General features: G+C 52.2%; 2 protein-coding genes across 8 annotated transcripts in view; both read left to right on the top strand.

The window, feature by feature from the left end:
* CCDC13 (coiled-coil domain containing 13) overlaps nt 1-3413 on the top strand; it is a 34892-nt gene extending 31479 nt beyond the window's left edge. For all 7 annotated transcript variants that reach the window (XM_075492223.1, XM_075492228.1, XM_075492230.1 and 4 more), the window contains 2 exons: nt 238-352; nt 889-3413. In XM_075492223.1, the coding sequence (XP_075348338.1) occupies nt 238-352; nt 889-1048 (275 nt within the window). In that variant the 3' untranslated portion in view covers nt 1049-3413. The remainder of the gene's footprint in view (nt 1-237; nt 353-888) is intronic.
* A 4499-nt stretch (nt 3414-7912) lies between these two features.
* Nucleotides 7913-24249, top strand: HHATL (hedgehog acyltransferase like). Its single transcript, XM_075492253.1, has 12 exons — nt 7913-7937; nt 9774-9920; nt 10483-10550; nt 10927-11040; nt 11208-11402; nt 12263-12472; nt 16261-16432; nt 18102-18246; nt 18633-18668; nt 19407-19608; nt 21040-21181; nt 22469-24249. Exons 2-12 carry the CDS (start codon nt 9815-9817, stop codon nt 22588-22590), a joined length of 1512 nt encoding a protein of 503 aa, XP_075348368.1. The 5' UTR covers nt 7913-7937; nt 9774-9814; the 3' UTR covers nt 22591-24249.
* The last annotated feature ends 255 nt before the right edge of the window (nt 24250-24504 follow it).

The raw sequence follows: 24504 nt of genomic DNA on the forward strand, positions 1-24504 counted from the left end.
GCACACACATATTACTGCATTTAGCCCTGAAATGCAAACTCATCATGTTTTCATTTTGCTGAAAGGAGATTAAAATAAAAGTCTGTCCTATATATTTACAGTATCTTCATGGATATACATAGAACTTAACAGATTCCTTAGTATTTATTCACTCTTTCCTGAGATTTACTCAGTGTGCTACCAAGTGAAAATAGTTGCTTGTTCTACTAAAACTCCATTTTGTGATTAAATCTACAGGCCACTCTGCGAGTCACTCAAGACTCACCTTGAATGTGAGTGATAGGAAGGAGCTCTCTGCAGTCCAGCTTTCCAAGTTGCCTCTGGAATCGCAGATAGAGGAGCTGAGCACAAGGTACGGTTTCCCTTCCTCCATGTTGTGTTACTCGCAATAGTTAAAATTCATTGCTGTCCTTTTAGCAGTGACATTACCTGCACCCGCTCCTCAGAAGCTAAAACCTAGCAAACTCTGTAGAAATCACAGATCCTCTGGTTTGAGCTTGTCTATGTCATTCTTACACAAATTTCTTAACATTTCTGGGTATCTGTATAATTACTAAGTTAATGAAAATGTTAAGCAACACAAAACATGTGCAAGGAAGACACCTTTTTTTTCTTTTTCTTTCTTTATGCATTGATTGCAAGCTTATTAGTGAAAATAAAATTATAACCTTTAACAAAACAGATCTGAAAAGTATCTTGGTCATCTAATACTCTTTTCTATCTCAAAGACGGAATGAACAAGTGTTAAGTCTGCTCTTTCTCACGCCTGTCATAAAATTACCAGAGAGCATACGTTTTAGTGTTTTCTCCCCCAGAGCTGAAGCACTGTTCTAATTTGCTTTGAAGCTCCACAGCTCACATGAAACTTTTCCTTTTGTTTCCTCATAGGCTTGTGATCCAGCTGGATGAGAACGAAGCTCTGAAGGCCGCTTTGGAGACTACTGTGAGAAAGAAAGAGGAAGACTTTAAACTGTATCAAGACACAATGGACCAAGTGAAGGATATCTTTTTACAGGCCATTCGGCAGCAGAAACAAGAGAAGAGTTAAGCAAGATATTCAGAGTCCTTGGGACTGCAAAGCAGGGAGAGAGCCCAGGCATCATGCCCATGAATTGAAATGCAGTGGCAGTGTGGTTTTGCAGCCTCGGATCATGTCATTTCTTTAGCAGTCGCAGAAGAGGATGAGAAATGGAGATGAAATACAAAAAGAGTGAAGGTTTTGCATGTCAGCAAATTCTGTCTGTAAGAGTTAGCAAGCAGCTGGCTCTCAGACTGCACATGCCATAAGCTGGTGCAGTTTAGGAAGCTGCAATTCTTCAGTGTGATTTTGGGCAAAACCTCCCTAGTTTCAACAGAATTTTCCTCGAGAGGGCTTGATATTCAATATGCTACTATCTTTATCAGCTCGTGAAGGAATTTGCTATACAAAAGTTAGGCCAGCCCCCTTCCAAAGTCATGCCAGGAACAAACTGAGTTCTGTTTTTGTCAGCCCACTGATACCTGTCTGTCTCAGGCTTTCTGTAGTACTTAAGTGCTGAGGGAGTGGATTATCCTGGCCTGTGAATATCTTTAAGTGAACTTTGCGGGGGGCTCCACTCACCATTCCAACCTGTTCTTTGCTTGAACATATCAGCAACAGAGTTTTCTGAAACTCGGTGGAGTTTCCACTGAAAAGGTAGACTGGGCAGATTACCCCTGCAATCAGTCAGACCTACCTTGAATTCAGCTCATTCCATATGAAAATTGCCCATCCAGGTTATGAATTCCCTATTTCTGGGTCTCTGCATTCAACCATCAGGCAGATCTTATTCTTGCTAGGAAGAAACGCTAACAAAACGCAGGCAGGTCCTCACTGCAGTAGTGGTGGGACTTCTGGAGATGCAGAAAACCCTTGCATCTCTGCCCTTTTCTCTTGCAGCGTGGTGAGAACACCAAGCGCAAGCTAATAAGGCATTAACATGCAGCCTGCCAGCAGCGAGCTAGCCTTGGGGATTACAAGCAAATGGAGAGCTAGTCATTTTTGTATAGTGCTGCTTTGTTTCTCGGTTGAAAGTCTTGAAAGCTCCTCTTTTTCTGCTTTGCTTTGTCAGCCTCTTTTTGTGAGTGTGAAGTTTCTCAGACTTTAACCCCAGCCACCACCAGTGCAAAGTGGATTTATGGACCGGCAAGCCGCTGCTCCCTTCCCCAGAACAGGGATTGCATCCTGACTCCACTTGCGCTGCGATAAGGCAGAGTGAAAAAGAGAGCAGAGCAGGCGTTAACTCCAGGTGCGGTGAGGGTGGTGTCATCCTTGTCTTTTTGATGCTTAGGTTCAGAGATGTCTCTCTTCAAACAGTTCACGGAGTCCCTGATGGAAGAGGGCACTAATGGAGAAGAAGCTCAGCGCCTGAGAGTTAACCCTCTCTGTGCTTAAGAGCCCTGCTCTGCTCCCCCAGTGCTGGCCTATAGCTCAGCAAAGCTGTCAGGTGTCTCTCCTGCAAAAAGCGGGACCAAAACGGTTCATTGCCAGATTCCTCCGGCTCACCCTACCGGTAGCATCAGAGGAAAAGGCATCTTGCAACCTGCAATCCTCTCCTCCCGACAACTCGAGGAATCATAAATCCTGGATCGAGAGACAGACACGGTCTCATTCAAGTGAGCTGCGGTTTGTCTCTGTTCAGCTCCATCCTGATGATGATGTAGCATGGGGTAGAGTGAGCAGACCAAAGAGAAGAAATCAGCCCACTGACAGATATTTTAAGGATCTGCAGTAGTGAGCGGATCCCTTTGAAAAGCTGCCTGAGCTGTGGCAGAGGTGTGGAGATTTTGCTATGCGGTGGCTGCTAAATTCAGGCTGGTAGCTTGCAGCTGGAGATTCTGATTTCGCTTACGCAGAAGTGTGAATCAATAATATTTTCACATAAGGACAGGAGAGGCAATCTGCTGTCCCTTCTAATTCCTTGTCTCCTGTCCCATGATGAAGCAGTGAGGATCACACCACTCTCCAGCAAAATTCTTCCTGGGGTGGCTATGAATCAACCCATGCAATGCAGATAAGAAACTGGGAGTGCTATATGTTACAGAACACATACGGCTCGCTAGCACATGGTGCAAACCGCTTCTCAAATGCTGCAACACTCATTTCTTTAAACATATGCTTGTTTGGGGTTGCACAGAAGCATCTTCTCTCTTTTTTTTTTTTTTTTCTCTGCACAAACACACACAGAGCACCACCGGACGCCTTGACAAAGAAGGAACTAAGTCACTATAAAATAGTTTATTTAGAGAGCCCATACCTGTAAGTAACTGTTTCTCATGGAAATGTGTAATCTGTCTCCTGTCACAGAGCAGTGGGGGGGTCTGAACACAGGCCAAATTGTCCAGGTCTTCTCAGTTTTCACCTTAGTTTTGAAATAAATTCCCTCTGCACTTCCGCAGAGTGACCTGCCTTTGAATTCTCCCTGTACAGACTCTTGCAGCAGCTGCTTCCCAGTTTTCAAGGTATGAGACCGATTTTCTTGCAGTCCATGTCATTTTGTTGCTGAGCGTAAAAAAAACCCTGACAGATCTGGGAAGCAGCGGCCCTAGTTCAGCTGGCTGCAGCAGCCCCAGGTCCCCATAACCCATCACTCAGAGAATAAAAACAGTGAAAATATTTTTCTCACTGCCTGCAAAAACCCATACCACTGGTCCTCAGCCACAGAATCTCTCCAGCACGCTGGATGTGCTGTTTGAGCTACACCACTTCTTTTAGGGATGTAGCTGGGCTTGATCTGAAGCCTCCACACCCCCCTGCTTTCCTTGGAAGTTTGTCCTCATGGATAATTACCAGCCCGTTAAAATCCCGTGCTTCAATTCTCATTTGAATTTCTCTGGCTTCAGTTCGCAGCCAGTCATCGTTACGCCTTTCTTTGCTAGATAAAAGCGGTGTGAGTACCCAGCATTTCCTCGCTGGGACAGCCTTCATCCAGCGTAAAGTCACGTCATGGGCTGCTTTTTGAGAAGCTCTGCGTTTTTTCAGCCTCTCATGTAGCTAATGGTGGTGACAAGCGAGCGGTGACAAGGCTCGGCATCGCTGGCACCGGCTGGTGGGAACAGTTAAGCTATGAAGAACAGTGTAGGGTTAATTTTGCTGCAATTATTTGAGGCTATGGACACTCTGTTAGGATTTGGCCAGCTTTTAGCCAATGTTTGCTAAGAATATGAGTCCTCCAAGCACTTGGGCTGAGCCAAAGGTTGTCTCCTACCCTGGAGCTGGGCAGAGCACTTCCACGAGGCAGTCATAAAGTGCCTGACGGATGCATCTGATTTTAAAAGTACAACCGAAGTGCTGGGAATAAATGACCTTTGCTCAATTGTCATCGTATCCTTTCAGCCTGTTGCGAGGCGTCTACCTGTGAAGAGCAGGCATCGCAAGAGTGCAGCTTTCCAAACTGGCCGTAACATGAATTAAGTTGCATTAGTGTGGTTAAATATAGACGGTATCGACACAGGCCAGCTCTCCCTGCCCTGGGCTCTGCTCGGCCAAGTGGCAGAGGATCAGCCAGCAGGTCAAAGCCAATCCCACTGCAACGGCTTCAATTTAGAGCCGTAGACCGGGGCTGTGGGTGGCTCGTGCCCTCCCCGAGGCTCTAACGCAGGATGGAAGTGTGAGGAGGAGACAGATTTCAGTCCTTCACGTGGGTGAAGCGGGGAGGAAGCTGGTGGCAAAGGGCAACGAAGTAGGAAACTGCTTTGCCAAGCCCTCCTGCAGCCGCAGCCAGCAGCTGCTACTGCCCTGCAAGCCGCAGGGCTCTCGCCCCGTGCACGACAAAAGGAATGAGGTTCAGCTTTAAATGGAAAAATACCCTAGCAGAGCCCCTGTGCTCTAAATTAAGCCCCGACTGAGCCAAGAGGGGTATTGGGTTTCTCCCCTCATCCTCTCCCCTCCGAGCCCAGCTCCGAGCCGGCTGCTCCCGCGGGACAGGGCGGCCTCGCTCAACAAATGCCACCTCAATCCCCACGCGTCTCCGCTTACAGCTCCAAACCCATCTGCAGGCAGGGGGTGAAGCCCTGGGCCTTAGAGCAGCTCGTTCGCCAGCGAGAATAGTTATCTGTGGGGCGCAGCGTGGCAGCGAGGGGGGGGGTCATCCCACCACGTCGTTGACCTAATTGGGGCATTTTCTCAGGAACGGGAGAGGATTGTGAGGAGAGGAGCTGAAGGCAGTGAGCTTTGACCTGACGCTGGGTTGTCCCTGCCAGATGGTGGGACCCTTCTTCAGAGTCCTTCCCCAGGGCAGCAGCACGTCCTGGGACCTTTGATGGGGTTGGTGTGTGACATGGGGGACAGGCAGAGCAATTCTGGGTGCTGAGAGGGGTCCTGGGGGCCACCCTGGATGGATCGTGGATGGATGGATGGATGGGGCACACATCCCCCTCTCCTGAGCTGTCCTCCTAGCAGGGAGGTGCCTGCTGAGGTCCTGGTGGAGTTGGCATGTTCCCAGCGACACGTTTGCATGGGGAACGCCACGGGGCAACCTAAGGCAGTAGAAAACAACCCGCGTGGGTTATTCTAACCCTCTCTCCTTCCAGTTCACCCCCCAAAGAGCTGCTCCAGCAGCAGAGAGACAGCAGCATAAGGCAGGAGCAAGCAGCCAGGAGAAGGCTCCTTTGGTGTCCCCATCAAACATCTCCAGTTTGTGCCGTGCCTTGCTGGGATGGAGCTGAGAGCTTTTCGTTGAACCCCACCACCTTCCCCACTTACTTTCTCAGACACTAAAGAGGGGCCCTGGTCTCAGCTCGTGTGCCACAACTTCCAGCAACCCACCAGATGTTTGAAAAAACTATCAATAAAATCAGCTCGAAGCCATAAACAGCCCTTCATCATAAAGCAGCAGCGCTGGGGCAATAAAACACAGGGGCGTCCCCTGGGCCGAGGAAGGCACGCTGGTCACATTAAAAATAAATCTTATTATATTAGAAATCAAGAGCAGGGGTTTTTTTCTAATTTTTTTATAATACCTATAAATTAAAGCTAAATGATTTTTATCACCACAGTTCTCAGAGCCTCATGAAAAAACACTGCCCAGCCCTCCACCTATGTTGCACTTTCAATCCAGCAAGCTCACAAATTACTCGGGATTAAAAACAAAAATAAAGAAAATAAAAATCTGTCATCGGCCCAAAGCTCTCCAGGATGCCAGTGCCCAGGGAGAGGAGCACCATGGGGCCGTGACCCTCCTGCCCGCCGGGACACACTCGCTGGAGCCCTCCCCGGCATCCCTCGCATCCCCGAAAGCGAGATCCCCATCGCCTCCAGCCCCGTGGGCACACAATGGGGCCCCTTGTGCCTCCAACGCAGCAGACGCTTGGAGAGAAGGACTTGGGGGCTGGTTTTGGTTTCTGCAATGGTTCAGGATGGGGGGTGAGTGGGTTTGGGAGCCCGGGAGGGTGACGGGGACCGGTCGGTCCCCCGGTGCCCCTTTGCTCGTTGCCTTCCTATACCACCCCGCCAGTGCAGCGAGCCGATGTCCGTCTGCACCCGCTGCCGGGGGGGACGGACACGATCTTCCCTCCTGCTGAGGCTCCTCGAGGTATGGCCGTGGCTGGCCATAAACCCCTGCCCTCCGCAGGCGCACGGAGCACGATGAATTGTGTCGCTGCGCTTATCTGCACCCATCTCTTAATTACTTCGCCCCTAAGCACCCAGTCAATTATGCCAAGGTCTGAAGAGCCAAAGTCCCTGGGCAGGGACCGAGCTGCGGCAGCAGGACGAACGCTGGGGCTCCAGGGCATCCGAGGGGCAGGCAGCTGAATCCTGCCCTGGCTACTGCAAATTAAAGCGGCTCGTTAGGTGCTGAAAGTGTTGGCCATATAGCCATCGCCAAGGCTCTCTGTGGAGAGCCTCTCTCTCTGCACACCAAGTTAAAAATGCTGCTAAAAAGCCTTTTTGTTCGCGGCCAGTGCGACAGCAAAGCTGGGCTGACCCGAAGGGTGCCCATCCTGGAGATCCTCCCTCCTAAGCCCAGAACGTGGCAGACAACCCACAGAGGTATTTATAAAATCCAGGGTTGTCTGCCTTGGTTCTCTCCCCTGACCCTACCGGCAGCCCGGGAGATGCTCAGGGACGTCGGCCCCAGCGTGAGCTCTCCCCAAATCTCATAGGGGTTTGGTAGAAAGAGCTTGGCGCAGGACACGGAGACGGGCCTGACGCTGCGTTGACTTGTTCTTGGCTGACTTGTATTTGCATCCCCCCTAATAACGGAGACCACAACCCAACCCAGCCCCTTCCTATCCCCTGTTTTGGTTGCAGATGCCGAAAACTGAGAAGGAGACCCCGAAGATGGTTTGTAGAGATGTTGCAACCTCCGAGCCCCGCGCTGATTTAAACGCTGCCCCAGCCGCGGGGGAATTGCACCTTTTGGCTCCGTGCCTCAGTTTCCCCATCCCCATGCAATGATAGCTACCTTCCCCTCCGGCACAAAGGGATGGGGGCTACCTCCTCCCTTGCAGGGCTCAAAGTGGGGCATCGAAACACCCCTGGGAGGGAACCGGTCTCTGCGTGGGGGCTGCTGTGCCCCGGGGCTCCCGTGGCCACCCCCGGGCCGTGGTCCCTGGCCCAGGGTGAGCTTTGGCAGCCAGCACGGGTCCTCTCCAGCAGCTGCCGTGACAGACAGCTCCTGAACCAGCCCCCCTCTGCAGTGCTGCTCTAAAATAAAAATACCTCCCGCCTGCTCCACTCCACTCCCGGCCAAACTTCCTCCGGGGGCAAGGTGGGGGACGGCAGCCCAAAAATACACCCGGCCGCTCCCCCCAAGCCGGGCTGAGAGATGCTGTAGGGCAGGCCAGCGGTCCCCAAAAACCCTCCGTCGCTCCCCCCCGCCCCCCACTTTCCCCCCTCCTGCCGTCCCCCCGTCGCGGTGCCGGACGCTGGATCCCCGCACCCTCGCCCTCCTCCACCCGCAGCCCCGGGGCTCAAGGTCAGTAGTGGGGAGCAACGCGGGGATGGGGGGGGGGGTGGTGGCATGCCGGGGGTGGTGACATGCTGCTCCCGCAGCTCCAGGGCTTTTTGTCACCTCTGCCTGCTCCCACCGCCCGGCCGGGGTCCGGGGGTAGCGGAGGGGAGCGGGGGGGATGAGGATGCTGCTGCCCCGCGGCGGCTCGGAACTGGGCGGGGGGGGGGGGGGCTGTGTTGGGGGTCCCCCGATGCACCTAACTCGGCAGCCCAGGAGCAATCAGAGCCAAAATTGTCCGAGGGGTCCTTCGCCAGCACCCCTCGCCCACCGCGGGGTCCCCAGCGGCAACCGGGGGCCGTTAACCCCCTCCCGCCCGGCTCATTTGCGGGGTGGCCTTGCCCCCCCCCAAAAAAAAAAAAAACAACCCACAACAAAAAAATCCTTGAAATGCGTGGAAAGGAGGAAAAAAAAAAAAAAAAGCTGTTGAAAGCCACCTCCGGCAGTGCCCTCCCGCCGCAGGGGGACCGCAGGGTGGTGGCAGCGCGCCCGCCCGCAGCGGCCCCGCACGGGGAGCGACCCCCGCACCCCCCGGGGCTGTGCCCGGCCCGGGAGCGGGCCCTCCCCGCCGGGAAAAGCGTTTCCTCCAGAGCTGGGGAAGATGGGGGTCACCCCACATCGCTGCCAACGACACCCCCCCCCCCCCCAGCTCTTCAAAAAATTCAGTGCTTCAAAAAAAAAAAAATTAATTAAGAAAAAAACCAAGAAATTCAATGAGCACCCACGGCAAAAGCTTCGCGATGCAGCTGCGAAAGCGGAGGGTGACCGGCTCGCCTTTTACTGCTGCCTAAAAGCAAGAGTTTCGCTCCTTATTCCCTTCAAAGCCCCCCGCGCCGTCGCAGGGGCTGCGCCCCGCCGCTCGTGGGGCCCCCCCACCCGCGGGGGATGTTCGCGGGTGGGTGGCAGTGCCGGGGGTGGGTGGCAGTGCCGGAGGAGGGTGGCAGTGCCGGAGGAGGGTGGCAGTGCCGGAGGAAGGAGGGTGCCGGCCGGCGGGGCTGCCCTCTCCCCCCCGCACACCGCCTGCTCCAGCCCTGAACTGCGTTTTTAGCAACTGCCGGACACGCAGTCGGGAGGCTGCAGAGCTCGGGGCGGGCTGGAAGGCACGTCGAGCCGGGGTTAATTAGCCCTGGCAGGATTAATTAGCCCAGGGCTAATTGTGAGGCTGAACGTTAGGCATCCCTCGAGCCCTGCCGATGCTGGGCAGGGCGGCCGGGGGGCTCAACCATGCCCGCGGGGTCCGAAGCAGTTTGGGACCGCGGGGCTTTAGGAGTCCCCGAGAGCTCGAGGTTGGGCAAAACCCCAGCAGAAGGTGAGCAGCAGCCCAGGGCAAGGGGTCCCATGCCGCGATGGCATCCCGTCGCGTCTCCTCCAGCACGGGTGTCTTCATGCCCTAGCCTGGATGCCCTCCAAGGATCCAATTAGGAATTAAGGGGTGGGGGGGACATCAGAGACACGCTGGAGGAACCCCAGCCTGGGTGGCTGGCATTCCTGAGCATCTCTGAATATTGGGATGGATGCAACTCTCTGGGAAGAGCCCTTTATCAGGACCACCTGGCTGAGCTGCCTCCAGATCCTGCCTCCTTGGGTGGGTTTTGCAGCAACCTCTCTCCCTGCACCTGAGCTGTGTCCCAGGGTTCAGCCCTAGGTGTTACCATCTTCTCCTTCTCTTCAGCTACCAACCTTCAAGGAAGCCCACAAAGCAGAGCTGCTGAGGACCAGCAGCAATTTTGGGTGTTTGAGGGGTAGGAGGGCAGGTGAGCTCTCACCCCTGGTTTTCTTCCCTCTCCTCCTTCCCTTTCCCAGGTCTGGATCCCCCGCACCGGCTGGGGTGGTAACCTGCCGCCATGGGGGTTAAAACGATGCTCCCCAGCTACGAACTGGGGTTTTACGCTCTCGCCGTGACGTGCGCTGTGGTGTACAGCGGCAGCGGGATCTTCGAAGCATCCAGAGGTAATGCTCCCCATCGCGTCCCTCAGAGGGGGCCCTGGGAGGGAGGCTGGGTGTAAGGTGGCTGCTTTTACAGCTGTCAAATACCAGCAGCAGATCCCTGGCTTTAATTTTTGCAGAGAACAGCTTGGGAATCCTTTGCAGGGATCAAAAAGGATTTTTGCCTTTTTCCTGCTTACCCCCTTGTCCCCATTTCCATGGCTCAGGGCAAGAGGCTGTGGCACATCACAGCTCTCCAGCCAGTGCCCGGAACAGGCAACCACCCTGCCTACACAGGTCCAGTTCCCAAATTTTTTGTCTGGAAGCCCAAAAAACTGAAAATTGCATGGGATCAACCGGGGCTCCCTGGGATGTGGCAGTGCAAAAACGCTTTGCTGGAAATTCTTGCAGAAGAGGTTGAGATACCTGACTCCTATGGTTGTCCATGGGAATTGGGCGCTTTGGGGACGGGGTGTTTGAGCCCTGACAGCTCATCATCACGGTGAGGAAGGCTCCCTGCTTTGCCAAAACCCAGGCTCCGTTTCCTAGAGCTGTTTCTCTCCCCGTAACTCTGGTTCTTTTGCAGACAGCATGAACAGAAGGGCCTTCCGGGATGGCATAAAGCCAGGCTGGCACTACTTCGGCAGGAAGATGGTAAGCAGAGGAAGGACTCAGTCTTTTCTAGCTACCAGCGACACGGTCGGTGCTGACCGCTGGAGAAGCAGAGCTGGGTTTTCTGCTGCTGACACACTTTTGCAAAGTCCACGTGACTCGTGTTTTTCTCCCTAAAGAACTAGTCAGGAAAATACCAGCCCTGCAGCACCGTGGATGCTCTGCTTTGTGTGCACCGAGACGAGCAACCTCTGCACATCTCTCCTGGGGTTTTGTGACCAAGCTAAAGTGCTCGGGAGCCCTTGGGTGGAAAACGGGAAGAAAAGGCTTTGAAAGTCGTGTGGTTTCCTCTCCAGATGGGTGTCGGGGTGGGGTGTGAGGGCTGGGGGCAGTAAGGCACCCGGTGCTGCTCCCGCAGGACGTGGCCGATTTCGAGTGGGTGATGTGGTTCACCTCGTTCAGGAACGTCATCATCTTCGCTCTCTCAGGACATGTCCTCTTCGGCAAGATCTGCTCCATGACAGTGCCACAGGTGAGCCAGGGATGTGGTGGGATGGATTTGAAAGCAGCAGGGTGACCTGGGATCTGAGGAGGGGGCTTGAGGGATGTTCTAGGATGGGGGGATGTTCTAGAATAGGGGGAGCAGGGTTGGGGCTTTCACCAAGCTGACCACAGGTCGGGGCTGCTCTCTTCTCACAGCACCGGGCCGTGGTGTACATGCTGTATGGGGTCCTGGCCGTGCTGGGCAGCATGGGGCTCGTCTACTTGATGATCATCCTCTCCCACTGCCTTGTCCTCTACTCCGTTGCGTTGGCCAAGCAGAAGTGGCTCTGCTATGTGGCTGGCCTTTGCTGTCTCGCCTCCTTCAAGGTGGAGCCATTCAGCTCCTGGCAGGTAGGTGCTCTCTTGGACCACCCATCTGCCTCATTTCCAGCCCACCTGTGTCCCTCTCCTTGCGTTTATCTCCAGGGAGGGCTCCTGGGGCACCCCCAAACCCTGGGAACTTCTCCTGGCTATGTCAGAGCTTCCACAGGGTTTGAGAGGGAGGAGGACTGTTGTGCCGCTGAGCTTGGGAATAATACCACAGGGGCTACGTCATGTTTTGGTGGTTTCATGCTGGGCCAGAGCTCAGGACACCCGAGTCCTTCTTGCTGCTCAGCCAACAGCTTGTCAGCCAGGCAAGACGTGTTCCTGCCCCATGCCTCAGTTTCCCCACCTGTAACACTGTGCTGGGATGAGTCAGTGATGCCTTTGCCTACCTCTTAAGTCTCTGCCCAGTTAAGACTTTCTCTCACTGGTGGGTGGAGAGAAGCCCAGGAAGGACCTTATAAAGCTATTCAGTCCCTCTGAAGGACAGTGCTGCCTGTCCTTGCCTGCTGCTTACCTCCTGAAATGCGTTCCCCCCTCTCTATCAGGCTTGTGCTGGCTTTCCTTCACCTCCTGGGGAGGGTTATGTCCCTGTGACAAGGTGACATTCCCACCCCAGACCAAAGCTTGCATGGCCCACAGCTGCTTGGTGAAGACATGGCCAAGAGGATTACCACTTCCCCGCTCCTCTGGGATGCAGGAGCCAGCTAGGAAATGGAGCCCCAGTTTTCTCCTTCCAACAGCAAGGCTCATTAGCTCCAGGGACAATTGGGTTTGGAGCATAATTAGAGGCTTTGCCTACTGCCCTGGGAGTGATGTCCTCCACAAAGTGAGGGAGCACAGAAGTGATACCACATTCCCGTGGTAACTCTTTGTTTCTCATCCAGAGCGGGTTTGTAACGGGAGCTTTTGATCTTCAAGATGTCCTCTTCTATGGAGGAAGTGGCTTCACCATCATGCGCTGCATGAGCTTTGCACTCGAGAGCTCTGAGAGGAAAGAGGGCATCTACTCCATCTTTGACCTCCTCAAGTACAACTTCTACCTCCCCTTCTTCTTCTTTGGGCCTGTCATGACGTTTGACCAGTTCCACGCCCAGGTGAGTGCTCCTGATGCCGGGCTGGAGGAGGACCTCTCCCTGCGTTTATTTGCTTGGGTTTAACGCCTACAAAAACCCACTGTTTGCCACAGTGAAGGTGCAAATAGTTGTAGAGCTTCTCGTGGTCACATAGAGTCTGTGGCCATAGTCTGGGCTGCGCAGCGATGCCCTGATTTTTGAGGGGAGGGGCATAAACTGATGGGTTTTTAACCTTCCCTTTTGTGTTTTTGGCCATTTCCACTGATCAGTACAGGAGGGAAGACATTGCTGTGGTGAAAACACCATGCTGGGATGAGGAGGGGAGGGTTCAGCTCATGTCCTTGCTCGCTGGGCACCTGCACTGCTCAGTGCCCCGGTTTCCATGCCCTGTTGCTCCAGCAGCTCCAGGCTGCTCCAGTGTGCGGTGCTGGGAGGCCATGGTGAGAGCCAGACATGTAGTGCCCATCCATGGGACCTCTGCATGCTGGTGGCTGCGAGCAAGGGAAGTCTCATGTTTCCATCCAGCTGGTTCACCCAAGAGCATGAATTTCTGGAGATGGTCTGTGTTTCTTAAGATGAAGTTATTTCTCTAGAAATAAGTAAGATCGGGTGGAAGGCTGTGTTTCGGCAACCAGGGGCTTCCTCTGCTCTCCATGAAATACCCTGGTGCCCCAAGTCTTTGCCTGGGTCACACACAACCAAGGGGACTTTTTGAAGAGCAGACTCCAAACAGCACTAGAAAGCATCAGCAGAAGCCTAGGCTGGGACCAGCCGACCTCTGGGGCTGTTTCACATCCAAAGATCAAACAAAATGGCAGTGCTCTCTCCCTCCTCACTCTTCCCATCCCAATGTCCTTTTACACCAACAATCAACCTTGGTCATCAAAGCAAACTGGTACTGCTTGCTAAGGGAGGGACCTCTTGCTTGGTCAGCAATGGTGCTGGGAAGGATTGCCACCACCCCTTTGTTTCCTTTTGAAGAAGAACAGCTACACTGAAATTTTTTTGGACCCCAACTGACATCTGGGTGCAAGAGCATTTTGGAAAAATATTTGTGAATTCAGAAGAAAAACCAGCCCAGGGCAGGGGAGAGCAGCCAGAGCCTCCCTGGTGAGGAGGAGACAAAAGACCCACCCAACCCAGCACCTTCTCTCCAATGTTGGGCTGGTAGTGATTGCTTAAGAAAGGGTCTGCACTGGTCTTGTTTCCTCCAGTGAGCAGGATGAGCCCTAATCCAAGTCCTACTCCTTGCTAGTTCGTTCACCTGGGGCATTAACAACCTCATGCTGAATGCTGAAAGGATGTGATTGCAGGACAAAGATCCCTTGGGTCTTGCAGGATCTATTTAAAAGGACTTTTATAGCATTTGACCCTGAAGATCATAAGGTCGGCTCTGGTGTCCCCCATGAGGGATGCTCATGGTGCGTTGAGTCCACCAGCAGCCTGTTCTCAGCAGACAACCACAGGGATGACCAGGCCCCAGCTGGGCTCTTCTCCCCAGGCTGATGGAAGAAACGTTTCATCCTAAGGCTTCATCTTTCCAGTTGTGTCTTATCTGTTGGGCTGAAGTCCAGGCAAGCATGGCTCCAGCAGCCCCACTGTCCAAGCCCCTCCAGAGGGGCTGCAGTGCCCTGGGGTGCCCTCCTCACCCCATGTTCCTCTTCCTTCTCCTGTTTCCATCAATCTTTCCTATGAGATGGGCAGCTCTGGCTTCTTCTAATGCTGCAGCCAGGTATCTATAAATCAGGGCATTAAACTGCTGGTGTCTCCAAGACCTGAACTCCCACCACCCCTACAAGGCTTGATCTGGAGGGTCCTGTTCCTTTTGCACAGCCCCAAAGCATGATGTTTATAGCCACTTAATGAGCAATTCCTCCCCCCCCGTTGCTTAAACTCTTACACCAAAGGCACAGGGAGTAAGTCCCCAACCCCTTTCCCATGCCCCAGCCAGGGGTCCTGTCTTGGCCTGGCCACCACTGCCATCTCCTGGCTGGATGCCCCCCTGCACTGCTGGAGCTCCAACTAATTGCAGAGGTAAATTCCTAATTGCCCAACAGCAATTATGGGGGTGGGCAGATGGAGTCCCTTCCCCAGGGTGGGGTGTTTGGCCCAGTTAGGGAATGGATCTGTCTCTTTGGCTCCTACTGGTGCTATGTCCTGGTGGAGCCCTTGCACCCCCATGTGTGATGGGAACTCATCTGTACCAGGGCTTGGCCAGCCCCATTTGAGCTGAAAAGCATCTTCCTTACTAGGATCAAGGGAACAAATTCACTTCTGTAGGGCTGGAAGCGTGGGGGACACAGCCCTCATCCCAAGGGGATGGTGGCAGAGTGATGCCACCACATGCAGACATGAAGACAAGAGGAAGCGGCCTCAAGTTGCACCAGAGGAGGTTTAGATTGGATATTAGGAAAAATTTCTTCAGCAAAAGGGTTGTCCAGCACTGGAACAGGCTGCCCATGGAAGTGGTGGAGTCACCATCCCTGGAGGTATTTAAGAGATGTGTAGATGTGGTGCTCAGGGCCATGGTTTAGTGGTGGACTTGGCAATGTTAGATTTACGGTTGGACTCGATGATCTTAAAGGTCTTTTCTGACCTAAATGATTCTATGAAAGGGGGCCTCTGTGTCCTCCCACATGTTTCCATGCCAGAGCCTGTCCCCCCTCGGCTTCTCCTCCAGCTTAGGGTCCAGCAGCCTCTTTGTATCCTTAAAGCATTTGGCATATAACAGACATGAAAAAATCTAGCAAAGGCTTTAATTCTCAGGAATCATCTGGATTTGACGATGGGGCTGGTGTGGCAGCCTGCGGATTACGTTGGAAGAGCTCCCACCTCTTGCAGGGAATAAAGGGAAAGTAATAAACATAAGAGGATTTTAAATACAGCAGCAATTTTTATGGCAATGCGGGGAAGCGAGGACATCAGTCTGCCCCGTGTAATCCTGAAAGCTTGCTCTGATGATTTTTATATTACAACGGCCAGAGACATGACAGCTCCTGGAGGCAAAGCCCGGCCCCTGTTTGTACAAGACACAGCAGAGACAAAAATCCCCATCGATCAGGTCCCAACAGATTCAGGACGGCTTCTCGAGCAGCTCTCCCTCTCATTTACAGCAGGTGTCGGCAGCAGAAGCTCCAGAGACCATCAGTCATCCTCCTCCTCCTCCTCCTCCCAAATGACCCTGGCCAAAAATATGCATCTGGCCCTGGCAGAGCTGTCAGGTGGGACTCCAGCCCTGCTCCCAGCCTCTCCTGGGCATGCAGATGTCCTTCCCTACAGGCTGTGGCATCCTGTAGATGTGATGGGTATTAGCATTTGCTCCCTCTCAGTGACCTGTGCAAGGGGCCACCCTTAAGCAAAGTTGACTTTCTGAACATGTCCCTGCCGAAAGAGCATAAAACCCAGCTCCCTGGTCAGTACGGTTTTCACCCCACCTAGGGTCCCTTAGGTACAGCCAGACCTGTCACTGCCGTGTCACGTTATGTGCCTGCTCTGCTGGAACCCCCCGTGATGGGAACAGCCTTTGCTAGGAGGGGGATCCAGGAGGCACATTGCTGCTGTACTCAGCACTGAGGCGGGGGTGTTGGAGGGATGCTGTGGGTGGGACATGTCCTGCTCCCTGTGGATGTGTTCACGTCAGCTAGTCCCTTGGGTCTTCCTGAATCAATGGAGATTTCGGCCGTGTAGTCCATAGTGTGATCTCTACAGGACAGAGTTGAATTTGGACCTTGAACGTTTCTCCAGATGGAGGAACATGCTGCCTATCCTGTCTCTCAGCTCAGCCCTTTCCCGGTTTTCCATCCTGGCAGGTGAGCACCCGAGAGCTGAGACGCAAAGATGACGAGATGAGGAACATCCGGGTCCATGCCCTCCTCCATGTGGGGGCCATCATCGCTGTGGATATCTTCTTTCACTTCTTCTACATCCTCACCCTCCCTTCTGATCTGAAGTTCATAAACCGCCTCTCGGACTGGTCCTTGGGTGAGTGGCCATGCTTGGACATGCTCACACCTGTACTCAGCTGCAAGGCAGTGGTGAGTGATTCAGATCTCCATCGAGAGACCTCGTCAATGCCTATGTTGGACAGGTTTTGGTAAAGTCCCCCTTCTTCCCGTTGACAATGCACAGAGCTGGGGTCTGTCAGATGGCATTGGTTTGACACCCTCATAGGATCCTGGAGTAAATTGTTTGGCTCAGGGTTTAAGAGGCTGAATGCCAAGTCATTCCCATCGCCTTTGTCTGGACTGGAAGGGAGCTCAGAACCTCCAAAAATCAGCCCCGTGCTGTTGCAAGAGACACATTGGTATCTCAGAAGCCTTCACAGGGCCACTCATTATGGGTGTTTGTGAGCCACTGAAATGGCCACAGGGCGTACGTTGTACAGAGAACAGCTCCGGGGAGTTGTAGCTGCTGTCTTCAACTACCTAAAGGAGGGTTGTAGAGAAGGTGAACTCTTCTTGGAGGCTGGCAGGAAAGAAGCAGGACACGGCAAACAAGGTGCAGCAAGGCAAAGTTGGCTTGCATGTAAGGATTTTTTTTTTCTTAGAGTGGTCAAGCATTGAAACAGGGGCCCAGAGGGGTTATAGATTCTCCAAAAATAGAGATATTCCATGCTTAAATGGACAAGGTCCAGAGCAACCTGATCTCCATTCGACATTGGCTGTGCTCTGAGCAGGGCTGGACTAGGGACCTCCGGAAGCCAAACTCCTGGGATGAGTAGCGGTAGCCGGGCTGGCACTCAGCTGCCAGCCGGATGGAGGATTTCAGCTGGCCAAATACACTTCTGATGGCAGCATTTGAGATGCCATAGGGTATCTGACATCCACACGGGGCTGGCACAGGGCAAACGGGGGCTGGAGAAGCCCTCCAGCGTGGCAGCTGGAGGGCAGGAGAAAACCCTAACACAGCTAGAATGGCATTAGCATTGATTTAGGGTGTCCTAAGAGACCTGGGTGGACTGACCAAGCATGTGTGTTACTCCAGAGGGAGCTGAGCTCCTCTGCAGGCTCTGCTGACTGTATTGGCCAGATCTGCCTTGTCCATGGTGGGAGCTCAGGCATGGCTCACGTCGAGGCACTGGGTGGCCCTTAATCTGTGAGCTGAATCCGATCAAGACAGGGGCATTTTAACTTCTGTTTGCATAGGAATTTGAAATCTTTGGGTTTTTTTCCTGCAAGGGTTGTTTCCAGTGTCAGACACCTCTCCAAGACAGATGTTCTGGCCCTGGCTCTGCCGTAGCATCAATGTTACAGCTACGGCCCCAAGGAGCTGGGACAGGGTGCATTTCAATGAAGGTGTCAATAAAACCTCAGAGGTCAGAGGTGAGAACTGTGATGAGGTTTTCATAGGTTAACAAGCCTTAGAGGGGAGGAAAGATCTTGTGCTGGAAGAAATGTATGAATTTCTTGGAATACCAAGACCAATAAGCAGTTTGCTCCCAAATACCCCAAGAAGATATTGTCCTTTGGTTCAAGCTTCTTAAAAAGCTACTTAGTTTTAAAAGCTTTGCTGGTCCAAGACAGCATTAGACTGTCCTCTTGATGTTATGTTTGTTGCAATAGACTACATGCTCCCACGGGACATGATGTCCCCCAGAGTCCTGAAGGCCATACATCCCACTTCACGTATTTGACTCTCATTTTTGCTGCAGCTGGCTTGGCCTACTCCAATTTGGTGTACGACTGGGTGAAAGCTGCTGTCATGTTTGGGGTCATCAACACCATCGCCAGACTGGACCACTTGGACCCACCCCAGCCCCCGAAATGCATCACCATGCTCTACGTCTTCGCAGAAACGTGAGTACCCTCCGTGCATCGATGAAGAGAGACAGCATGTTTGACCTGAATGAAATGTGCATGGAGGGGAGGAGGCCTGGGCTGTGCTTCTGAGCAGCTGGCCTGTAAGTTGGAGACTACCTACATTGAACAATACATACTGAACCTGTAGTCTAGACCTGGCCATAGCCCAGGGAAATATTTCTTGGGCAGGAAACAAGGGATAAGATAGGTTACAGCCACATCAATAGTGGGACCTGTTCAAGGAGGGAGCATGGAGAACTGCTGTGACCAAGGTTCAAGAAGTACCTCACCAGGGGACCAGGCACCTTCTATGGCTGACTGCTGCATGGAAGGGTGTCGTTACACTGCGTGTTTTAACATGCTTCTTATCATCTGCATTTTAGGCATTTTGACAGAGGGATTAATGACTGGCTATGCAAGTAAGTGTCTAATCAACCATCTCTAGTCTGGTTCAGGATCTTCTCTTTCATCACATAGCAGTGAAGCATTAAATGCTGTTCATCCTAAAGCTGAGGTGTCCTCTCTTCTGGGTGAATCCCACTACAGCATGAAGTCATATTTGGTCTGTTTATCCCTAAGACCATTGAATTAATCACCACAAAGTGCAACAGCCCCCGCCCCTGCCAAAGCTGGGAATAAGAGAGTCCTGTCCTAGAAAACCCTTTAAGTCTGGTGGGTTTAGCGTTTCCGCAAGGGAGGAAGAGTCAGGTTCATATTCCACCAGGAGGAAAGGGGAATCGAGCCCAGGTCTCCCATATCCTGGGTAACAAGGGTGGCCTGAGCTCCATCTACATCTCCCTCAGCCCTTCAGCCCTCTTCAGCCATGAGTACACACCAGCAAACCTGTACTGAAGGTGGTGGCTCCTCTGTGCTGAAATCCTGTGCACCAGCAAGCATGAGATAGCCTGCAGCTCTATGGATCCCCACATTTTATCAACCCTTTACCTGCAAGAGGGGGAAAGGGTGGTATTTGGTCCTTAAGGAGCTATAGGTTTGTGAGGAAAACAAGCCACATGTAGCTGGACTGTAGTGAAAATCAGTTTATTGCTAGAACGCATCAGCCAAAACATTGTTCCTGGTGGGCAAGTGTGGGAGGAGGGACTGCAGAGGGCTCTCCTTGACTACGGAGAGCACCGACCACTTTCCTTGGCTGTTAGGTATGTGTACGACCACATTGGAGAGAACCATGACAACATCATGAAGGAGCTCATGGCCACCATCGCCACCTTTGCCATCACCACCCTGTGGCTGGGGCCCTGTGAGATCGTTTACATCTGGTCTGTCTTCAACTGCTTTGGCCTCAACTTTGAACTCTGGGTGCAGAAGTTCTTCCAGCAGGAGCCTTTTGCCAAACTGGAGGTGAGGAGCTGGGCTGCAAGTGGATGGGGGAAGATCAATGGGTCTGGGGCCAAACTCTGCTGCTGGAAAACATCCATGACTGTACAGAGCTCAAACTTATTTATACAAGTCAGATCCATTTTCAGCTGAGACTGAAGAGCAACATCCCTGATGATGCCATGCAGCTCCATGTCCAGGCCTCCTGGGTGGAGACCTGAAGCTCTCTCCTGTGGCCTTTAGCATCCTTGTGATCAGCTACTCAGCCGTGCAAGGGAAGCAAAGTCCTGGTGCTCTGTAACCCTATATTTTATGCACTGTGTCACCCACCCAGAGCAAATTGCCACCTGCCCCTATGATGCTTCGTGGGAAATTTAGGTTGGGTGTAGAGCTTTCAGAGGGAAAAACAGAGGTCCAAGAGAATCAGGAATGCAGTCTCAACGAGGCATCAAAGTACCACACATGGACACAAAATCTGAGGTCTGTCCATGGGGAAATGGTTATACATTTCCATATGGGTATCATTAGTTCTTCTTGTTCTGCAAAACATCTTGGCATTCTGAGTGGTTTTGATCTGATTTCTGATAAAAGCAAATGTTTAGGTACTAGAATTAATTATTTTCCAACCACTCCAAAGCTTAGTGCCCTGTCTCTGTTTGGGACCAAGGTGCCTTGGGGACATGTTGGAAGAAAAACTTAGGAAACTCCATCCTGGAAACAATTCTGGTGCTTATTTGTTTTGCCCAACCTAAAGTCTAGAGGTCCTAAACCGGTTCAGTAAAGACCCCTTTTGAATAAAAATTTGGAGAGCAATCCTCCCGTTGCTCTCCTTGTTGAACTTCTAATCAGATTATAGCACTTGCAGTGAAATCTCCTTCCCTGCGGCACCGCAATTCTCAGCACTAAGTGGCCTGGGGATTCATCGTGCTCTTTGAAGATTGCTATAAACCACTTCCCCGCTCCACTCTCAGCAGCTGCTCCTGAGGATTATGTGCCAGGGACAATTTCATTCTGCTACTGTCACTAGTTTTCAGCTTTTTTTTTTTTTTTTTTTTTTTAATTCTTACAAAACAATTTCTACCAGGAGCTGGGATTGATTTGCACATAGGGCTAATAATAATCCTGGTATACAACAGCATTCATCTGCCTTGAGGCAACAGATGAATAAAGCAGTGCTCAGCCATTACAATTAGCATGAAACCATGTATAACATCTTGCCCCTACCTATGGGACCTTGAAACACCAGTCCAGAGCCCCAAATGCATCTGAGTCCAGCAGCAGAGCAGAAGTTTTACCTTGTCCGTATGTTTCTTCACCCCAGAGACACTAAAGACTGCTCTAATTTTTGCCTGCCCCTCTGTGATCCCAGCTGGAGTTTGGCTGGAGTTGGACCAGTGCATCCCCTTTCCTTACAGCCCCATCTTTCCTCACTCTCTGCTCCTCTCCCCTCCACAGGCCAAAATGTCAGCGGCCACGTCTCGGCGGATTAGGGCAGTTTTTGGGGCAGCAAATTTCTGGGCCATCGTCCTCTACAACATCCTAGCCCTCAACAGCCTGGAGTTTGCACTGCTGGTCACCAAGAGACTCCTTCTGACTGGTAAGATGCTACCAGCCTTCCCCATCCAGGCACCCTTGTCTTGATGGGGCAACACTGGTAGGGGAGCTGAGGACTGGGACTTCCAAGTTCCACTTCCAGTTCCACTCTTGGTGGCCTGGCCATTGGCTTGTTACGTGGCTGCTCCCAATGTTCTTAAGTATTGTTCAAAAGATGCGGGAAGTTGTTTCCTGGCTCCCATCCTTCTCGTGCGAGCTCTCTGGGGTATGAGCTGCCTTCCAGGTGTGCTCGTACAGCTCCTAGCACAGCCTGACGCTGTGTTTTAGACTCCTTGCAGCAACGTAAATGTCACATTTGCCCCACCAAGGTGGGCTGTGAAATGGTCCCCGTACTGGAGAAAGGGATTTACTTGTCCTACCTCATCTCCTTTTGCTTCAGCAGTTACTCCTGCATCAACCTGAAGGTGACGGGTACAAATCCTCATCCTAGGCTCCTAATGAACGGTCTTATCTGTACATTTCTAATCAGTGGATGGTGGCACTATTTTGAAGTCTTCTTCAGCAGCCCAGGGTATAAATAGCCATGGACGCCTGCGTCCTCCAGCCCTCTCTGGGACAGGGCTGGCGTAGGAAATGGATAATGTGACGCTCTGGGCTTAGTGTGCCAGAAGTGCCTGCCCGCTGAGCTAGCTGGCTTTTGCTGGTTGCATTATTCATTTCAGATGTCCTGTTTTAGCAGGTACAAAGCCTGTGTCTCCCCTCTGCTGTGGATACCAGACTCGTGGTTACAAATGCCATCAGACCTTTCCTAAGTGGAGGGAGAGCTCCCAGCTCTCAGTCACTTACTTAGGTGACAAAAACATGTGTTTCCTGGGCGCATACTGTGTCCCCACTAGGTATGGGACAAGGCTGGGGTTGATCCTCAGCATCAGCGGGGCACAAAGCTTCCAGAAGGTCACAGTGCTGAACAATGATGAACATGGGCAGGTTGAATGGGCAGAAAGTCAACCGCCAAGTCTGAACGTGGTGGGGCAGAAGGAGTTTTGGAGGTAAGGGAGTGCTTAAAGCCACTCCAGCATGTTCCCACATTAACTGCGGTCCAGGACGCCTTGGTGGGCTCAGGCACCGCTTCATCTAAAATCTGCTCCTGAGAATTTCTCTCTTCTCTCAGTGAAGCTGTAGGGCTGGATCCACAATGGAAAATGTCATTGGCCATCAGAAACTTGTGGGACCTCCAAAACTCACCTGAGAGGCAGCAGTGCTGAAGAAGAGCTGGCCCCGTTAGGCAAGCAGCTACACCAAGATGACCATGTCTCCCTCCATCTTCTAGGTTTCCCTGTCAGCACCTTGTCCATCTGGTTCATCACGTACTGCGGAGTGCAGCTGATTAAAGAGCGTGAGCGCATCCTGGCCATTGAGGAGGAGAAGTGTGACAAAGCAAAGGTGGAGTAGAGGGAGGCACTGGCAGGCTTGTCCCAAAGCCTCGTCTCCCCTCCAGCCACCGCTGCCAGGCCAGCCACTGGCAGGGGCTCTCCAAGCACTCCTGACAATCGGACTGCTGTAGCTCACCCATGTAGAAGTTGCCTGGAAGGCGCAGGTCACCCCTTTGCTGCAAGAAAGATTTTCTGTAAGACACAAAGGGCATTTCTCAGGCTCCCCATGCGTGGCAGACTGCTGAGGTAGGCTCCCAGGACATTTCTTTAATGCCAGCAAGAGCCATCTCCATCATTTTTCTGACCTTCTGACATTGTGCAGGCCTAGAGATTTCACCCCCCTGCTTCCCATAACACTTGGTCCACCAGCACACGGCTCTCCTGCAGGACCTGTAGCCCATGTCCCAGAGGAGACTCTCCAAGTCCCACAGCTGGAGGTTTTAGGGTGGGCCAGACACACAGCTATGAGAAAGGGATTAGCTGGAGCTGAGCCTGCTCTGAGCAGACCATCTCCAGGTCACGTCCAGCCCAAGCACCCCATGTTTCTTTCTCTACGAGAAATGGTCAGCATCCACTGTCAAGTGTTCAGCATCTATGGTTGTGCAGTAAGGACTGTGAAATGGCTCAGCACGATCTATACCTACCAAGAGGCTAATAAATAAATAGTACAGTCTTTATAGCAAAGGGAAGGAGGACCGGGAACAGCACATTGAAGGGTAATTATCTCCCCCCCCGTCAGCAATGCAGAGTGATAGCTGTTACGATCTCTTCAAAACAGGTCCCTTCAGTGCTAAATGTCTTGAAAAAAATGATGTAATGCCAACATCAGGCATAGTTAATGGGAGCGCGGGAGCCATACCTGCTTCACAGCCATCGCACATCGTGTACAGGTCGCCTGGGGAGTGGGCATGCCAAAGAAACACAACACATAGCTCACAACTGCTTGGTCCCCAGGCCCCAACTCATACCCAAAAGTGGCTCTCCACTGCTGGGTCTGAGACCGATGTGGCCGCCACGACCATCCTGCTGTGATATGTGTCCTGGGACTCAAAGCAAATCCCACTTGCATTTTTTACATGCCATGGACAAAGGTTTAAGCTCCCATTTCTGCCCATGGCTGAGGAACAGAAGATGCTGTCGCCAACTCTTGCTCATCTCCAGCCATCCATCCCTTTACTCAACTGACTTCAGTGCGCACAGCCTAAGCCCATGACTGCATGGCTGAATGAGCACACACACATATGTACAACCAAAGGAGAAAGACCCTGAATGAAGGGCAGTGATTCGGGACTCGGTGGCAGAGGGGAAGCCCATGATAGACTCCTTGGAGAAGCAGACTTTGGGACACTGCATAGTGAGTGCATTGAATAAATGTACGTGTGAAACATGGCGCCTTGAGGAAAAGGTGGGTTAATAATTGAAAAATAGCTCTGTCTCTCTTTCTTACGCTTTAGAGTAACTTTCAGTGGCCTTACGACTGAGTTCTGTTGATGTTTGGTGAGGGCAGAATGTGGACCACTTTGTAATGTGGGTTGAGGCGCTTGGTGCTGGTGTGTTCTGGCTTCCCTGTGGATGAAACAGGATCAGTTCCTAGCCAGCTTTCAGCTCTGCCAAAGTAATTTGTGAAGTCCCTGATAAATGTCATTTATTTATGTAGTAAATAAATTTTGGAAATCTGTGGCGCCTGTTAGGCTGCTGTAATGCAGGTGACGCCCTCGGTAATGCACTGCCATCAGAGCTGAGAGACACGAGGATCTGTTTGCAAGTTCTCACCTCCCACCCCTAATTGTGACACAAGATAAGACGTTATTGAGTTTGACAGAACCCACCAGAACCCACTCCATCACCAGACTGGAGGTTTGGCTGCAACTTGATTCATATTCACCTTTATTTTGACTCCACCTTCCTACTGGTGAAACACCAGGAGCCTACT

This window comes from Mycteria americana, chromosome 2 (genome assembly GCF_035582795.1).
Source record: "Mycteria americana isolate JAX WOST 10 ecotype Jacksonville Zoo and Gardens chromosome 2, USCA_MyAme_1.0, whole genome shotgun sequence".
NCBI lineage: Eukaryota > Metazoa > Chordata > Aves > Ciconiiformes > Ciconiidae > Mycteria > Mycteria americana.